This window comes from Pseudophryne corroboree, chromosome 1, assembly GCF_028390025.1.
Source record: "Pseudophryne corroboree isolate aPseCor3 chromosome 1, aPseCor3.hap2, whole genome shotgun sequence".
NCBI classification, from domain to species: domain Eukaryota; kingdom Metazoa; phylum Chordata; class Amphibia; order Anura; family Myobatrachidae; genus Pseudophryne; species Pseudophryne corroboree.
This window is the reverse complement of record NC_086444.1, coordinates 1114147410-1114166061: the sequence shown is the minus strand read 5'-3', so window position 1 is coordinate 1114166061 and position 18652 is coordinate 1114147410. Positions and strand designations below refer to the sequence as shown.

The 18652-nt window shown below is 49.0% G+C and overlaps 1 protein-coding gene across 4 annotated transcripts in view; it reads right to left on the bottom strand.

The window, feature by feature from the left end:
• Positions 1 to 492: 492 nt before the first annotated feature.
• Positions 493 to 18652, bottom strand: part of LOC134995305 (uncharacterized) — a 151110-nt gene continuing 132950 nt past the window's right edge. For all 4 annotated transcript variants that reach the window (XM_063951118.1, XM_063951107.1, XM_063951091.1 and 1 more), the window contains exons 2-3: positions 16901 to 16953; positions 493 to 1810 (exon numbers count right to left, since the gene is read on the bottom strand). In XM_063951118.1, the coding sequence (XP_063807188.1) occupies positions 997 to 1810; positions 16901 to 16932 (846 nt within the window). In that variant the 5' untranslated portion in view covers positions 16933 to 16953 and the 3' untranslated portion in view covers positions 493 to 996. The remainder of the gene's footprint in view (positions 1811 to 16900; positions 16954 to 18652) is intronic.

The window sequence follows — 18652 nt, the reverse complement described above, 5'->3', positions numbered from 1 at the left end:
GGCGGTCGAAATACCGACTCCAGAATCCCGACCGCCACAATCCCGACATATTCTCCCTCCGTGGGTGTCCACGACACCCATAGAGGGAGAATATAATAGTGTGCCGAGCGTAGCGAGGCACCGTGCCCGCAAGGGGCTGCGTTCCGCTCGCCACCCCTGTCGGGATTGTGTGGTCGGGATTCCGGCGTCGGTATTTCGACCGCCGGGATTCCGGCCGGCGGCATTTAGTACTGATCCCGTAGTTCTGCATTGAAGAGCAGTTCTAAGTGCACTTAGAACGATTTACACTAATAAAAACTTTTAAATTCACAAAAGTGTAATAAAGACAGTCCTGATTGTCGCCTCACTCTTATGGCTAATATAAGACATACATTGGGTTAAGCAATGCAGCATTGTAGGAGACAATTAGACTGTAAATGAAATAAGCAGCTCGTACTAAAGGAAAGTATTGTGGACTGAGGTGATGATTTTCCAGAGAATACACCATACTGCAAAGTTACATATAGATTGTTTCTATGGAGGAGTTGCCAAAGACCATGAATAGGTACAATACACTTGGCGAGCAAATATGCGCACTTAAAAAAAGCCTTGCGGGCCTGCAGATATTGCAGCTCATAAATGGTTAAAGGTGTGGCTGGATGGATTATATAATTTTTCAAATTCATTCCAATAAATATTAACATCATTACTGAGAATTTAAATGAAATCAAGCAAAGTCTGTGACTACCAACCAGTGGCATTCACTATATCACACTAAGACATTTTTAAAAAGTTGAAAATATATTAACATATTAACAGTGCTTTAGAAAAAAACATCAACATGTACTTTTAATGATAAAAGACTTCTCGTTTTGTTTCATTCGCTTCTTTCTAGAAATGCTAGTCCTGTCCAGCCAAAACTCATTCCAAAAGAAGTAAAATCATTGTCCTGAGATAATGTGGTCTTCTGTGAAAGTCCTTGAAGAAAGTCTGCTTTGTCTGCAAAGTGCCTAACCGCTACCACTCAAAATCTGAGTAACTGTCTTCCAGTTCCTCCCCGGCTATTGCAGCAGCCAACGCTGCCAGTGCTTCAGCCACATCAGGATCCATATCATCTTCCAAATGTACCCCATGTGCACCTACTAAACCTTTGTTTGAATTCCGTGCTATAGTTCTCTTAATCATGAGAGCTACCAAGGAAGGTTCCCCTGAACTCCCTGATGTCGCTTCCTCTGCCAAAGAGGAACTGGATCCTAGGTTATTTTTATCAGGAGGCTCTGTGTTGGCATCCAATAACCAGTTTTTCTTTCCAGGCCCATTCAAAACTGAAGACATACTGGGGTTGGAGGTTTGTAAAGTTAATTGGCTGCTTGCAGCCTCCAGTATTGCACTTTCCGTAAGAGAATTGTTTTCTTCCATTGGTTCGCACAGCTCATGTTGAATACATTCCGGTTCATCTGAATTTCGCTTGAGGTTGGAGTGTTGGTCCATGTCATGTTGATGAGAAGGACTTTTGGTCTGGAGGTCGGTGTTGGAACGGGACGGATGATCAACTTGCTTTATGTCTCCAGTGAAGTTAATATTTAAAAATGCATTTGAGGAAAAACTCACTGGTTCCCTGGAGTCAACATTGTCTGGCTTAGCATTGTTCTTTTCTGGCACATTGTATATATCAGGGGAGCCAGAGAACCTGTCCTGTTCTGTTACACCGTGCCCTTCATTCTTCAGTTCGCTGATCTTTATGGTGGGTGACGTGGAATGATCATGTTCAAGGCTGTGCGCTTCGTTCACATATCCATTTGTTTGTGGCTCTTGCGGCTTGAACATATAACTGAACATAGACATAACAGTGCATTAGACAATGTTGGACTAATGGAACTTTATTTATTTTATAAGAAAATGGTTAATACATTAAAAAACTCGTAAATAATATCTCCATTATTACAGTATGTTGTTAGTAAGGCTGAAAAAAGACAGGCGTCCATCAAGTTCAACTCATTATAAATTCTCGCTGTGTTAGTACAGAGGTGGGCAAAACAATAAAACATCCTGATGAGATCTGCCAAGAATTGACAGCTGGTCGATAGTCAGAACCACATCATTTACTAAGTCTGGTTTTGACCTTCTAAATAAACCCATTGTCGATCTCCGGTAGTTTTAAAACAACACAAAATCAGATGCGAGGCTCAATGGTCACGTACTGTATGCACTGTAGCTCAGCCAGGCCTGAACACACAGTATCAGCTTTCACTTCACTTCATGCTCTTTGCTGGGATGGGCTCTGACAGAACCAATGTTTCGGCAATAGAATATTAATACATACCAATCTTAAATAATTGTTATTGCAGTGACAAGCTGTACTAAGAAAGATTACGTATTAGAGATAAATTAGACTGAGATTGTGGACTGATACAGGTTGAGTATCCCTTATCCAGAATGCTTGGGACCAGCAGTATTTTAAATGTCGTATTTTTCCGTATTTTGGAATAATTGCATACCATAATAAGATATCATGGCGATGGGACCCAAGTCTAAGCACAGAATGCATTTATGTTTCATATACACCTTTTCTCTTACGTCCTAGAGAATGCTGGGGACTCCGTAAGGACCATGGGGTATAGACGGGCTCCGCAGGAGACATGGGCACTCTAAAGAACTTTTAGTATGGGTGTGCACTGGCTCCTCCCTCTATGCCCATCTTCCAGACCTCAGTTAGATTCTGTGCCCAGAGGACAATGGGTGCACTACAGGGGAGCTCTACTGAGTTTCTCTGATAAAAGAATTTTGTTAGGTTTTTTATTTTCAGGGAGCACTGCTGGCAACAGGCTCCCTGCATCGTGGGACTGAGGAGAGAGAAGCAGACCTACTTAGATGATAGGCTCTGCTTCTTAGGCTACTGGACACCATTAGCTCCAAAGGGATCGGAACGCAGGTCTCCCCCTGCCGTTCGTCTCAGAGCCGCGCCGCCGTCCTCCTCGCAGAGCCGGAAGATAGAAGCCGGGTGAGTATAAGAAGAAAGAAGACTTCAGATCTTCACTGAGGTACATGTTACACACACTGACAGGCACTGATGGGTGCAGGACGCAGGGGGGGCGCCCTGGGCAGCAATATAAACTTCTGTTTTGGCATTTTTCACATATGGGCTGGGAGTCAGTAGATATGTACACCCCCCCCCCCCCCCCCCCCCGCCATTAATTGTAATTTTGAGCGGGACCTAAGCCTGCCACTAGAGGGGGCGGAGCTTGGTCTCGCAGCACTAACCAGCGCCATTTTCTCCACAGTGATCCTAAGAGAAGCTGGCTCCCCGGACTCTCCCCTGCAGATCGGTGACACAGGGCTGAAAGAGAGGGGAGGGGGGGGGGGGGATTGGGGGGGGGGTGGTTCGGGGGGGGCACACTTAAACGCAGTGAGTGTATTACACTGTTAATATATATATCTGGGAATCGTTTCCAGTGTCAATTGGTGCTGGGTGTGTGCTGGCATACTCTCTCTCTGTCTCTCCAAAGGGCCTTATTGGGGGAACTGTCCCCTTATAGATATATCCCTGTGTGTGTGTGTACGGGGTGTCGGTACGCGTGTGTCGGCATGTCTGAAGCGGAAGGCTCATCCAAGGAGGAGGAGGAGCAGATGATTGTGGTGTCTCCGTCGGCAACGCCGACCCATGATTGGTATGATATGTGGAATATTTTAAATGCTAATGTGACCTTATTACAGAAACAGCAGGGAGTCAATCCGCAGATTTGACTGGGTCACAGGGCCCGTCAGGGTCTCAAAAGCGTCCCCTATCACAAATAGCAGACACTGATACCGACACGGATTCTGACTCCAGTGTCGACTATGATGAGGCAAGGTTACACCCTAAGGTGGCCAAAAGTATTCATTATATGATTATGGCAATAAAAGATGTTTTGCATATCACGGATGACCCCTCTGTCCCTGACATGAGGGTACACATGTTTAAGGGAAAGAAACCTGAGGTAACGTTTCCTCCATCTCATGAACTGAACGAATTATTTGAAAAAGCTTGGGAAACTCCAGACAAAAAACTGCAGATTCCCAAGAGGATTCTTATGGCGTATCCTTTCCCTGCAAAGGACAGGATACGTTGGGAATCCTCGCCCAGGGTGGACAAGAGGTTAACGCGTCTGTCCAAGAAGGTGGCGCTACCGTCTCCAGACACCGCGGCCCTTAAGGATCCGGCGGATCGTAGACAGGAAACTACCTTAAAGTCTATTTATGCACATACGGGTGTTTTACTCAGACCGGCAATAGCATCGGCATGGGTTTGTAGCGCTGTTGCAGCATGGACAGATACCTTGTTGGCTGACATGGATACCCTGGACAAGGATACCATTGTACTGACTTTAGGTCACATTAAAGACGCAGTCTTATATATGAGAGACGCTCAAAGAGACGTGGGGCTGCTTGGGTCCAGAGCCAACGCTATGGCAGTTTCGGCAAGACGAGCTCTGTGGACCCGCCAATGGTCGGGTGATGCCGACTCAAAGAAGCATATGGAGGTTTTACCTTACAAGGGTGAAGTTTTGTTTGGGGATGGTCTCGCGGACCTGGTTTCCACAGCTACCGCGGGTAAATCTACATTTTTGCCGTTTGTTCCCCCACAGCAAAAGAAAACCCCACAATATCAGATGCAGTCCTTTCGGTCGCATAAGTCCAGAAGAGGTCGGGGCTCCTCTTTCCTCGCCAGAGGTAAGGGTAGAGATAAGAGAACACCTGCTTCAGCTAGTTGCCAGGAGCAGAAGTTCTCCCTGGCTTCTGCTAAATCCACTGCATGACGCTAGGGCTCCACGGAGGGAGTCCGCACCGGTGGGGGCACGTCTTCGACTCTTCAGCCAGGTCTGGGTTCTATCAGACCTGGATCCTTGGGCGTTGGAAATTGTATCCCAAGGTTACAAACGAGTTCGAAGAGGTGCCCCCTCGCCGATTTTTCAAGTCAGCCTTGCCAACCTCTTCCCCGGAGAGGGAAGTGGTATTAGATGCAATTCAAAAGCTGTGTCAACAGCAAGTGATTGTCAAGGTCCCCCTAGGCCAACAAGGAATAGGATACTATTCAACACTGTTTGTAGTCCCAAAACCGGATGGTTCGGTCAGACCCATTTTGAATCTAAAATCCCTGAACCTATACTTGAAAAAGTTCAAATTCAAGATGGAATCACTCCGGGCTGTGATATCCAGTCTGGAAGCAGGGGATTTTATGGTGTCGCTGGACGTGAGGGATGCCTACCTTCATGTCCCCATATTTCCTCTTCATCGGGAATACCTACGTTTCGCGGTACAGGACTTTCATTACCAGTTTCAGACGTTGCCGTTTGGACTTTCCACGGCCCCGAGAATTTTCACCAAAGTAATGGCGGAAATGATGGTGCTCCTGCGCAAACAGGGAGTCACAATTATCCCGTACTTGGACGATCTCCTGATAAAGGCGAGATCAAGAGATCAATTGCTGAAAAGCGTGTCGCTCTCCCTGAGAGTGTTACATCAACACAGTTGGATTCTCAATCTGCCAAAGTCACAGTTGATTCCAACGACTCGAATATCATTCCTAGGCATGATCCTAGACACGGAACAGAAGAGGGTTTTTCTACCAATAGAAAAAGCCCGGGACCTCCAGAACATGGTCAGGGACCTGCTAAAACCAAAAAGAGTGTCTGTTCATCAATGCACTCGAGTTCTGGGAAAAATGGTGGCAGTCTTCGAGGCCATCCCCTTCGGCAGGTTCCATGCGAGGACGTTTCACTGGGACCTTCTGGACAAATGGTCGGGGTCCCATCTACACCTACATCAAAAGATAAGCCTGTCCCCCAGGGCCAGGGTGTCTCTCCTGTGGTGGCTGCAGAGTGCTCATCTTCTAGAGGGTCGCAGGTTCGGCATTCAAGACTGGGTTGTGGTGACCACGGACGCGAGCCTCCGAGGATGGGGAGCAGTTACAAAAGGAAGAAATTTTCAGGGACTATGGTCAAGCCAGGAGGCTTGTCTACACATCAACGTGCTGGAATTGAGGGCCATATACAATGGCCTACGACAAGCAGAGTATCTTCTTTGCGACCTACCGGTTCTGATTCAATCAGGCAACGTCACAGCCGTGGCTCATGTAAACCGTCAAGGCGGGACAAGGAGCAGAGTGGCAATGGCGGAAGCCACCAGAATTCTGCGCTGGGCGGAAAATCGCGTAAGTATTCTGTCAGCAGTCTTCATACCGGGAGTGGACAACTGGGAAGCAGACTTCCTCAGCAGACACGATCTCCATCCAGGAGAGTGGGGACTTCATCAAGAGGTCTTTGCAGAGATAGCAAGTCTTTGGGGACTTCCTCAAATAGACATGATGGCGTCACGCCTCAACCAAAACTTTCGGAGGTATTGTGCCAGGTCAAGGGACCCTCAGGCAGTAGCTGTAGATACCCTGGTGACACCATGGGTGTTTCAGTCGGTCTATGTGTTCCCTCCTCTACCTCTCATCTCAAAAGTTTGAGAATCATAAGACGAAACAGAGTACAAGCAATACTCGTGGTTCCAGATTGGCCTCGAAGGGCCTGGTATTCGGATCTTCAGGAAATGCTCACAGGAGATTCGTGGCCTCTTCCTCTCAGGGAAGACCTGCTGCAGCAGGAGCCTTGCATGTTCCAAGACTTACCGCGGTTGCGTTTGACGGCATGGCGGTTGAACACCGAATCCTAGCTGAGAGAGGTATTCCGGAGGCTGTTATTCCTACTCTGATAAAGGCTAGGAAGGAAGTAACGGCGAAACATTATCACCGTATCTGGAGGAAGTATGTATCTTGGTGTGAAATCAAACATGCTCCTACGGAAGATTTCCATCTGGGCCGGTTTCTCCACTTCCTACAGACAGGAGTGGATATGGGCCTGAAATTAGGCTCCATTAAGATACAGATTTCGTCCCTATCTATAATTTTTCAGAAGGAATTGGCTTCTCTCCCAGAAGTCCAAACTTTCGTAAAGGGAGTGCTGCACATCCAGCCTCCTTTTGTGCCTCCAGTGGCACCATGGGACCTTAACGTGGTGTTGCAGTTCCTTAAATCACACTGGTTTGAACCTCTTCAAACAGGGGAATTAAAATTTCTCACTTGGAAAGTGGTCATGTTGCTGGCCTTGGCATCTGCAAGGCGGGTGTCAGAGTTGGCGGCCTTGTCTCACAAGAGCCCCTACTTCATTTTTCATGTGGATAGAGCAGAGTTGAGGACTCGTCCTCAATTTTTGCCTAAGGTGGTTTCTTCTTTTCATATGAACCAACCTATTGTGGTGCCTGTGGCTACGGGGGACTTGGAGGACTCCAAGTCCCTGGATGTAGTCAGGGCCTTAAAAATTTACGTAGCCAGGACGGCTAGGGTTAGGAAAACAGAGGCTCTGTTTGTTCTGTATGCAGCCAACAAGGTTGGAGCTCCAGCTTCTAAGCAGACTATTGCTCGCTGGATCTGTAACACGATCCAGCAGGCTTATTCTACGGCTGGAATGCCGGTACCAAATTCAGTAAAGGCCCATTCTACTAGGAAAGTGGGCTCTTCTTGGGCGGCTGCCCGAGGCGTCTCGGCATTACAGTTGTGCCGAGCAGCTACTTGGTCGGGTTCAAACACTTTTGCTAAATTCTACAAGTTTGATACCTTGGCTGAGGAGGACCTCGCGTTTGCTCAATCGGTGCTGCAGAGTCATCCACACTCTCCCGCCCGGTTTGGAGCTTTGGTATAAACCCCATGGTCCTTACGGAGTCCCCAGCATCCTCTAGGACGTAAGAGAAAATAAGATTTTAAACCTACCGGTAAATCTTTTTCTCCTAGTCCATAGAGGATGCTGGGCGCCCGTCCCAGTGCGGACTAAATCTGCAAGACTTGTATATAGTTGTTGCTTACATATGGGTTATGTTACAGTTAAGATCGGTCGTTGACTGATACTGTTTTTTGTTCATACTGTTAACTGGTTGCGTATATTTCAGGTTATACTGTGTGTTTGGTGTGGGCTGGTATGAATCTTGCCCTTAGATTAACAAAATCCTTTCCTCATATTGTCCATCTCCTCTGGGCACAGTTTCTCTAACTGAGGTCTGGAGGAGGGACATAGAGGGAGGAGCCAGTGCACACCCATACTAAAAGTTCTTTAGAGTGCCCATGTCTCCTGCGGAGCCCGTCTATACCCCATGGTCCTTACGGAGTCGCCAGCATCCTCTACGGACTAGGAGAAAAAGATTTACCGGTAGGTTTAAAATCTTATTATTCACACAGCCTGAAGGTCATTTAATACAATATTTTTAATAACTTTGTGTATTAAACAAAGTGTGTGTACATTGAGCCATCAGAAAACAAAGGTTTCACTATCTCAGTCTCACTCAAAAAATTCTGTATTTCGGAATATTCCATATTTTGGAATAACGAGTTTTATGGTAAGAACTTACCTTTTGTTAAAACTCTTTCTGCGAGGTACACTGGGCTCCACAAGGATAGACATTGGGGTTTAGAGTAGGATCTTGATCCGAAGCACCAACAGGCTCAAAAGCTTTGACCTTCTTCCCAAGATGCATAGCGCCGCCTCCTATATCACCCCGCCTCCGTGCACAGGAGCTCAGTTTTGTTAACCAGCCCAATGCAGTAGCAAGTAAAAGAGACGACAACTGCCAGTTGCCACAAACACCACACTCTCCCGACAGGAGAAGTGTCAGCGGCTAATGCCATACCAACCCAAAGAAGCTAAGTGCGTCAGGGTGGGCGCCTTGTGGAGCCCAGTGTACCTGGCAGAAAGAGTTTTAACAAAGGTAAATTCTTACCATAAAACTCGTTTTCTGCTGCGGGGTACACTAGGCTCCACAAGGATAGACATTGGGGATGTCCTAAAGCAGCTCCTTATGGGAGGGGACGCACTGTAGCGGGCACAAGAACCCGGCGTCCAAAGGAAGCATCCTGGGAAGCGGCGGTATCGAAGGCATAGAACCTAATGAACGTGTTCACTAAGGACCACAAAGTCGCCATGCACAATTGTTCAAGGGTCGCACCACGGCGGCCCGCCCAAGAAGGTCCAACAGACCGAGTAGAATGGGCCGTAATGTGAGCAGGAGCTGACAGACCAGCCCTCACATAAGCATGTGCAATCACAATTCTAATCCATCTGGCCAAAGTCTGCTTGTGAGCAGGCCAGCCCCGTTTGTGAAATCCAAACAGAATAAAGAGAGAATCAGATTTCCTCACAGAAGCAGTTCTCTTCACATAGATACGGAGAGCCCGTACCACATCCAAAGACCGCTCTTTGATGATCAGGAGAAACAAGTGCCGGAACCACCATCTCCTGGGTAAGGTGGAACGAAGAAACCACCTTAGGCAAATAAACGGGACGAGTCCTAAGAACCGCCCGGTCACGGTGAAATATCAGTTATGGGGAACTACAAGACAGACAAGGCACCCAAACCGACACTCTTCTAGCTGAAGCAATAGCCAGCAGAAACACCACCTTAAGGGAAAGCCAATTAAGATCAGCTGAACCAAGAGTTTCAAACGGAGACTCTTGTAATGCCTCCAAAACCACCGACAAGTCCCAAGGAGCCACAGGTGGGACATAGGGAGGTTGGATACGCAACACACCCTGAGTAAAGGTATGCACATCAGGTAAGGTCGCAATTTTTCTCTGAAACCACACCGACAAGGCAGATATTTGAACCTTGAGGGAGGCCAGACGCAGGCCTAAGTCCAGGCCCTGCTGAAGAAAAGCCAACAACTTGGCTATACTAAACTTGGAAGCGTCATAATCGTTAGATGCGCACCAAACAAAGTAAGAATGCCAGACCCTATAGTAAATCTGAGCCGAAGCCGGTTTCCGGGCCCGCAACATAGTTTGAATGAACGCCTCAGAAAACCCTTTAGCCCTTAAGACGGAAGCTTCAAGAGCCACGCCGTCAAAGACAGCCGGGCTAGGTCCTGGTAGACACAGGGGCCCTGAACGAGGAGGTCTGGGCGTTGTGGAAGTAGAATTGGACGCTCTGACGATAGCCCTTGCAGGTCTGAGAACCAGTGCCGTCTGTGCCACGCTGGAGCTATGAGAAGCAGAATTCCTTTTTCTTGCTTGAACTTCCGAATTACCCTGGGCAGGAGTGACACCGGAGGGAACATGTACGGCAGCCGAAACCTTCACGGTACCGCCAGCGCATCCACAAATGCTGCTTGAGGATCCCTTGTCCTTGCTCCGAAGACCGGAACCTTGTGATTGTGTCGAGACACCATCAGATCTACGTCTGGAAGGCCCCACCTTTCCACTAGGAGTTGAAACACTTCTGGATGGAGGCCCCACTCGCCGGCATGCACGTCCTGACGACTGAGAAAGTCCGCTTCCCAATTCAGGACTCCCGGAATGAATATTGCCGATATGGCCGGTAGATGGCGTTCTGCCCACTGTAGAATCCGTGAGACTTCCTTCATTGCTAGGCGGCTTTGAGTGCCGCTTTGATGATTTATGTAATCCACTGTGGTGGCATTGTCCGTTGAACAGGACGGTTCTGAATTAAATGCTGGGCTAGGTTCAAGGCATTGAAGACTGCCCGCAACTCCAGAATATTGATCGAGAGGAGGGACTCCTCCTTGGTCCACCGCCCCTGAAGGGAGTGTTGCTCCAGCACCGCGCCCCAACCTCTTAGACTGGCATCTGTCGTCAACAGGACCCAGTTGGATATCCAGAACGGACGGCCCCTGCACAGTTGTTGGTCCCGGAGCCACCAGAGCAGCGACAGACGGACCTCCGGAGTCAATGAGATCATTTGAGACCTGATCCAGAGAGGCAGGCCATCCCATTTGGCTAGAATCAGCCTCTGGAGAGGGCGAGAGTGAAATTGAGCGTACTCCACCATGTCGAATGCTGACACCATGAGGCCCAGCACCTGCATCGCCGAATGTATCGACACTTGCGGACGAGATAGGAAGCAACGAATCCTGTCCTGAAGTTTCAGGACTTTCTCCTGAGACAGGAACAATTGCTGGTTGTGAGTGTCCAATAGTGCTCCCAGATGCACCATGCTCTGAGCAGGGATCAGGGATGACTTCTTCCAGTTGATGAGCCACCCGTGGGCTTGCAGAAACCGGACCGTCACATCTAGATGACGCAGGAGAAGTTCTGGGGAATTTGCCAGGATTAACAAGTCGTCCAAATACGGCAGTATCCTGACCCCTTGACGGCGGAGTACCACCGTCATCACCGCCGTGACTTTTGTAAAGACTCGCGGAGGCGTTGTTAAACAAAAAAAGGTAACGCCCGAAACTGGTAATGGCAGTTGCCAATCGCAAATCTGAGGTATTGCTGATGAGACACTGCTATAGGAATATGCAGGTAAGCATCCTGTATATCCAGGGAGACCATGAAGTCCCCAGGTTCCAAGGCCAAAACTATAGAGTGACGGGTTTCCATCCTTTGGAACCTGGAAACCTTCACAAACCTGTTCTATGCCTTGAGGTTGAGAATGGGCCGGGAGGACCCATTTGGTTTCGGGACTAGAAACAGCGGAGAATAGTACCCCCGGCCCCTCTGCGCAAGAGGCACCTGTACTACGACTCCTGTATCCAGGAGGGTCTGTATCACCGAATGTAGAGTGTTTGCCTTTGTCTTGTCCAACGGGACATCTGTCTGGCAAAATCGATGAGGGGGTCGGTTTTTGAAGGCTATGGCGTAACCTCGCGTGACGACTTCCCGTACCCAGGCATCCAAAGTGGTCTTCAACCATTCCTGGGTATACCCTAGAAACCGGCCCCCCACCCTGGGATCCCCCAGAGGGAGGCCCGCCCCATATTCGGCAGGCATATCTGTCTTGGAAGCTGGCTGACGGGCTGCCCAGGCTCTTTTGGGCTTAGGCTTACCAGGTTTGGAAGTGCGGGCCTGCTTGTTGTACGCCTGACCTTTTGCTTTACCTGAAGGACGAAAGGGGCGAAAGGAAGTACCTTTAGCCTTCGACACAGAAGGAGCAGTACTTGGCAGACAGGCCGTTTTGGCAGTAGCCAAGTCAGCCACAATCTTATTTAAATCCTCCCCAAACAGAATATCTCCCTTAAAAGGGAGTACCTCCAGGGTTTTTCTAGAGTCCAGATCCACAGACCAGGATCTCAGCCACAATATCCGGCGAGCCAGGACTGACGTAGTAGAGCCCTTGGCTGCCAGGATACCGGCATCAGAAGCCGCCTCTTTAATATAGTGAGAAGCTGTGACAATATATGACAAGCATTGTCTAGCATGGGCAGAGGAGATTTCAGCATCCAACTCCAAGGCCCATGCTTCAATAGCCTCTGCAGCCCAAGTAGCTGCAATAGTGGGCCTTTGTGCAGCACCCGTGAGGGTGTAAATTGCTTTCAGACAACCCTCCACACCAGAGGTTCTCAAACTCGGTCCTCGGGGGCCCACACAGTGCATGTTTTGCAGGTCTCCTCACAGAATCGCAAGTGAAATAATTAGCTCCACCTGTGGACCTTTTAAAATGTGTCAGTGAGTAATTAATACACCTGTGCACCTGCAGGGTTACCTGCAAAACATGCACTGTGTGGGCTCCCGAGGACCGAGTTTGAGAACCTCTGCTCCACACGTTTATCCGTAGGCTCTTTTAGAGACGTGATGGTGGTGACCGGTAGAGCTGAGGAAACCACCATCCTAGCCACATGTGAGTCCACTGGAGGAGGCGTTTCCCAATTCTTAGACAGCTCCGGCGCAAGGGGATAGCGAGCCAGCATCTTCTTTTGAGGCACAAACTTCGTACCCGGGTTTTCCCAGGGTTCCTGACGTATATCAATTAGGTGGTCAGAGTGAGGTAAAACTTGTTTAATCACCTTCTGACGCTTGAACCTATCTGGTTTCTTAGGAGGAACGGATGGCTCGGGATCATCCGTAATCTGTAAAATTAACATAATAGCCTCCAAAAGATCAGGAACATCCACATGTGAACCACCCTCCCCATCAGCCGTATCCGAGTCAGAACCTGTGGGGTCAGTGTAAGTGCCGTCTTCATCCGACGAGGTGTCAGTGACAGCAGTGGATTGTGAGGAGACAAGCGCTCGCTTAGAGGACCCCTTGGACATAGGCGAGCGACGGTCAGACTTTTTAGTAGTCAGGGACTGGTTCAACTTCTTTATTTGAGCAGATAAATCGTCCGCCCACGGCGGGTTAGCTGCAGGGACCACAAACGGTTGCACCAGCATTGGGGGTCCCATAGGGGGTGTTAGTTTATGAACTAGCGTATGCAGAAGCGTGGAAAAAGTGGCCCACGGCGGGTCATTATTTGCCTCCGTTGCCACCGTCTCACTGGGGGGCAAGGAGCCCCCAGAACCAGAGCCCAAAGCTGCTATATTCTCCTCATAGGTATCTGCGGCTTAGGCAACACCGGCAGTGTGTTCAGCCCCAGAACCGTTACCCTCAGAAGCAGACATGATATAACTTGCAGTATCAGGTAACACAGTACAATTTGTCAGCAGCACAATACCTCTATCCCAAACCCCTGCGCAGTGTAGTCAGCACCAGCAGAGATAAAGGAGAGATATGGTGACTAAATCACAGAGAAAAATACGTAATACAGTATATCTTTGTGAAAATCCTATATTAGATAAAACCTGACGCACCAGGCCCCCTCAGGTTATAGAATATACGGATAGCAGGTTGAGTGAAAGACACAAAATGGACACCACTCAGCTATCAAATGCACACACAAATAGTCACAGTCTGTACAATGCAGAGGTTATTACTAACAATAATACTGCTCTGGACTAGCTTACACAGCTATATAACAACAGATATAACAGTACACAGTAAGAACTGGATGTATATCACAGGGTAATTGTACTAGGAAACCGTGACTAAGTGCACTCTTTCTTAACTAACACTGACTAAAAAAGGCAGGTAGAATACTTAAGTGTCTTGTAAAGTCACAGCACTGACAACCAGGCGGCTTTACATAGGAGGATTTGCTCAAGCATGCCCAGGAACAGTGAGCTGAGGGATAATGGCGCAGCAGACACTGCCAGGGAGTGAGGGAGAGACAGATATGCAGCTCCAGGGCGGGAACATTTGCAGAAAATGGCACCCTGGGGCTGGGGGAGGGGCTTCAGGTCTAAGCCTTATCCCCTCTACTGGCAAAACCACCGGGTACTGCGGGCTACTTGTAAAAAAGGTTTAGAGAGAAAACCTGACCTGCACCCATGCCCTGGTGATCTAGTGGGATCGCCTGTACTGCCACAGTGTCCACCGCCAGCGCGCGCGGCCCGCCTCCCACCGGCCGCGCCGGATCGCGATAGAGTGCGGGTCCCGCGAGCGGGACCCACTTACCTCCTCCCGTAGTGCGGCCACGCGATTCCGGAGAGCCCCAGCCGTGTGTGACTAACTTGGAAGAAAACCGTAGCCTCCTGCTGTAGGTACAGGGCAACCAGGGCACGGGAGTGTACAGCGCCGCTGGGGGAGAGATGGAGCTGCAGCAGGCAATGTCTACTGACATCCAGCACAATCTGTGCCTCTGTTGCAGCCCTTGTAGTCTTCTTTTTTCCTCAGAAAAAGCTTTTATAGAGCTGCTGTGAGCAGCTCTTCCCGTTACATGCTTGCACTGCAAGCACCAACTACAAACTGAGCTCCTGTGCACGGAGGCGGGGTGATATAGGAGGCGGCGCTATGCATCTTGGGAAGAAGGTCAAAGTTTTTGAGCCTGTTGGTGCTTCAGATCAAGATCCTACTCTATACCCCAATGTCTATCCTTGTGGAGCCCAGTGTACCCCGCAGCAGAAATTTAGATATGGGATACTCAACCTGTAATACCTTGAGAATGTTTCAATCTTTCTGTATAAGGATGCCAGTAATATAAGCTTGCCGATCCCCCACTCCATTTCCCTTCTCTTCCATTCTCTCCTGCATTGATTACTGCTGATTGTTATATTTATAGCAAATGCTAATAAAAACGTGTTTTAAAAAAATGTTACAAAAGACTGTATATATGCAGGAATCTGATGGGTGTATTTCAGAGAGGGTTCCGACACCCTTGTTACTGTTCTTCAGAGTTACCATTAGAATTTGTTGGGCCCAGTACAGATTAAACAAGTACAGTAGGACTCCCCCAAGCAGAGGCACATATGGGGAACAGGCGCATCTATGGAATGTACATGGAGCAGATGTATTAAGCCTGGAGAAGTGATAAAGCAGTGAGAAGTGCAAGGTGATAATGCACCAGCCAATCAGCTCCTAACTGTCAATTTACATATTGGAGCTGATTGGCTGGTGCGTTATCACCTTGTGGTTATCACTGCTTTATCACTTCTCCAGGCTTAGTACATCTGCCCCATAGGGAGGTAAACAGAGGCACGCATGGGGAGGGAAGGGGGATATGTACTAAACAGAGATAAAAGCGGAGAAGTGAGCCAGTGGAGAAGTTGCCCATGACAACCAATCAGCATTGACGTAACATTTATCATTTGCATACTATACAATAAAAGTATACAGAGCTGCTGATTGGTTGCCATGGGCAACTTCTACACTGGCTCACTTCTCCACTTTTATCACTGCTTAGTACATGTCCCCTAGAGAGCGGTAAATATAAACAAAGCTGTAGCCATTGACAGACATGCCTGCTGGTAGGGAGAGGGCAGGGGAATGTGAAAGATCTGCAGACACAGGGTCTAATTCAGAGTTGATCGCAGCAGCAAATTTGTTAGCAGTTGGACAAATGCACTGCGGGGGGGGGGGGGGGGGCTGATGTAACATGTGCAGAGCATACTTACCTACATTCTGGCTGCTCTCTGCGGGAGAGAGCAGCCAGGTCGGCTCAGAGGGCGGGCAGGGGAGGCTGTGACGTCGAGGAGGGGGTGGGCCGGAGGCGGAGAAAGGAAAGAACGGGGGCGGAGCAAGGGCGGATCATGATGATGCCTCTTTTAAGCCACGCCCCCGCTCTGTAATGCCGCGATCACCGGCATTACACTGCAGGGGGCGTGGCTATGATGACGCGATTCAGCAAGAATCGTGTCATCAACTGCCCGAACCGCCCACTTTACACACTAAGTGGGCGGACGGGCAGGGGGGACCCCACGAATCGGGAGACTCGCCTGCTCTTCCGGGGGGCCAGGAGGGTCACCCAATTTTCGGGAGCCTCCCGGCCATTCCGGGAGAGTAGGCAAGTATGGTGCAGAGAGAGTTAGATTTGGGTGGGGTGTGTTCAAACTTAAATCTAAATTGCAGTGTAAAAATAAAGCAGCCAGTATTTACCCTGCACACAAACAAAATAACCCACCCAAATCTAACTCTCTCTGCAAATGTTATATCTGCCACACCTGCAGTGCACAACTGCTAGCAAATTTTCTGATGCGATCAACTCTGGACAGGGTATGTCAACAGTGACATGTGTGATAGGCAGGCTAGCAGAGAATCAGACTGACTGACTGTCATTACATTGAATAACTGCCAGGAGTCTTACACTAAAACGTGATGTGTTGGGAACTAGCCATCGCATCATAACTATACTGTTGAAGGTTATACACTTCTGGATGTCCATAACAGAATTTTAACAGGGAGCCATCAAATGGGCATTGGAAGCAGCATATGATGGCTGGTAACTCCGGTATTCGATGGAAAAAGTACTGCTACCTTATTGGGAACATTGATGGTTGCTATCCATCGGTTTCTGATGTCATCCCCACTACACTATACTGACAGACAGCCATTCTGATTCCTGGCTAGGCTGCCTGTCACATGTCATTGCTACCAGGCTCTGGTAGCTGTCGGGCGGCTTCCCTTCCTCTGGTTCAGTTACCAGCAGGCCCCAAAAACACGCCGGCCCCTTACACATGTATCCTACTGATGGTGGCCCTGGTTGTCTTAATTAAGGTCTGTTCATTGTCATTCCATGTTGCTAGAAAAAACAGTGTACAGTACATCAGCTGAAATTTAAATAAAGAGGATATACACTATACCTGTTCAGCATTCTACAGCAATTGCACCCCATCTGGATAGCGTCTCTGACAGCCTGTATGTGAAGAACAAAACAGACATAAAATGTTACAAATATTTAACCTCTAGCACAATGATGTCTGTATAATTATTAGGAAGAAGTAGGGGCTACTACATTTGGGGGAGAGGACTATGGGGAGTGAGACATAAACAATGACTTCTAGTGCAAAAATGTACAGTCAGGCCTGTCCTGCCATCTATACTGTGGAAAGCAGGGCAGTTACTTCTTGGGTTATCTTTTAGTAAACATCTACGGTATATTGGGGCAGTCACCCTGTCACCTGCACAGTCCCACTGTCACCTGCACAGTTCCTCTGTTACCTGCTCAGTCCCCCTGTCATCTGCACAGTTCCTCTGTTACCTGCTCAGTCCCCCTGTCATCTGCACAGTTCCTTTGTTACCTGCACGATCACCCTGTTACCTGCACAGTCACCCTGTCACCTGTATATTTCCTCTGTCACCTGCACGATCACCCTGTCTGTCGCCTGCAGTCACCCTGTCACCTGCACAGTTCCTCTGTTACCTGCACTGTCACCTGCACAGTTCCTCTGTTACCTGCACAGTTCCTCTGTTACCTGCTCAGTCCCCCTGTCATCTGCACAGTTCCTTTGTTACCTGCACGATCACCCTGTTACCTGCACAGTCACCCTGTCACCTGTATATTTCCTCTGTCACCTGCACGATCACCCTGTCGCCTGCAGTCACCCTGTCACCTGCACAGTTCCTCTGTTACCTGCACTGTCACCTGCACAGTTCCTCTGTTACCTGCTCAGTCACCCTGTCACCTGCTCAGTCCCCCTGTCACCTGCACCTGCTCAGTCACCCTGTCACCTGCACAGTTCCTCTGTTACCTGCACAGTTCCTCTGTTACCTGCACAGTCACCCTGTCACCTGCTCAGTCCCCCTGTCACCTGCACCTGCTCAGTCACCCTGTCATCTGCTCAGTCCCTCTGTCAACTGCACAATCACCCTGTCACTTGCACAGTCCCTCTCTCACCTGCAGAGTAACATTCACACATTTCCCTACGACCTGAAATGTTAATACACAAAGTACGACACAATCCCTGTTTTGCATAAGCTATCATTACTAATATAGTTTCAACTTCCCCAATGAGTCAAAGAATAAAGATTATTGATCTTTGCTAAAAAATAACTGAAATGTTTTCCCTTCACTAAATCTGTCTTGGATGCTGTCTGTCCCATACATTAGCTCTGCGCCCTTACACTGTAACAGGAAGCCGGGACCAGAGCCATAGAGCCTTATTCAGGTTTGTTAGCAAATCAAGGGGGTCGTTCAGACCTGATCTTAGATGTGCTAAATTTAGCACATCTACGTTCAGTTTCTCTGACATGCGGGGGACGCCCAGCACAGGGCTAGTCCGCCCCGCATGTCAGGCCCTACTCCCCCCTGCACAGGTACAAGGGCATCGCACGGCAGCAATGCTTTTGTACCTGACAAGTATCTCCCTGCCAGTGCAGCTCCTGCTCGCTGGCAGGGGGGTAACTGGCGCATTCCAGGTCGCAGCGGCTGTACGTGACCTGACACAGCTGCTGCAACCTGCCCCTCCAACAGCCTGGGCATGACCCCTACCGCCCCGTGGCCGCATCTGCCTGTCAATCAGGCAGATGCGATCGTACCAGTGAAATGCTTTCGTATCTCACTGGCTGTACATGCGCAGTGCGCCCTGCGCACAGTAATTCAGACTGCGACCGCT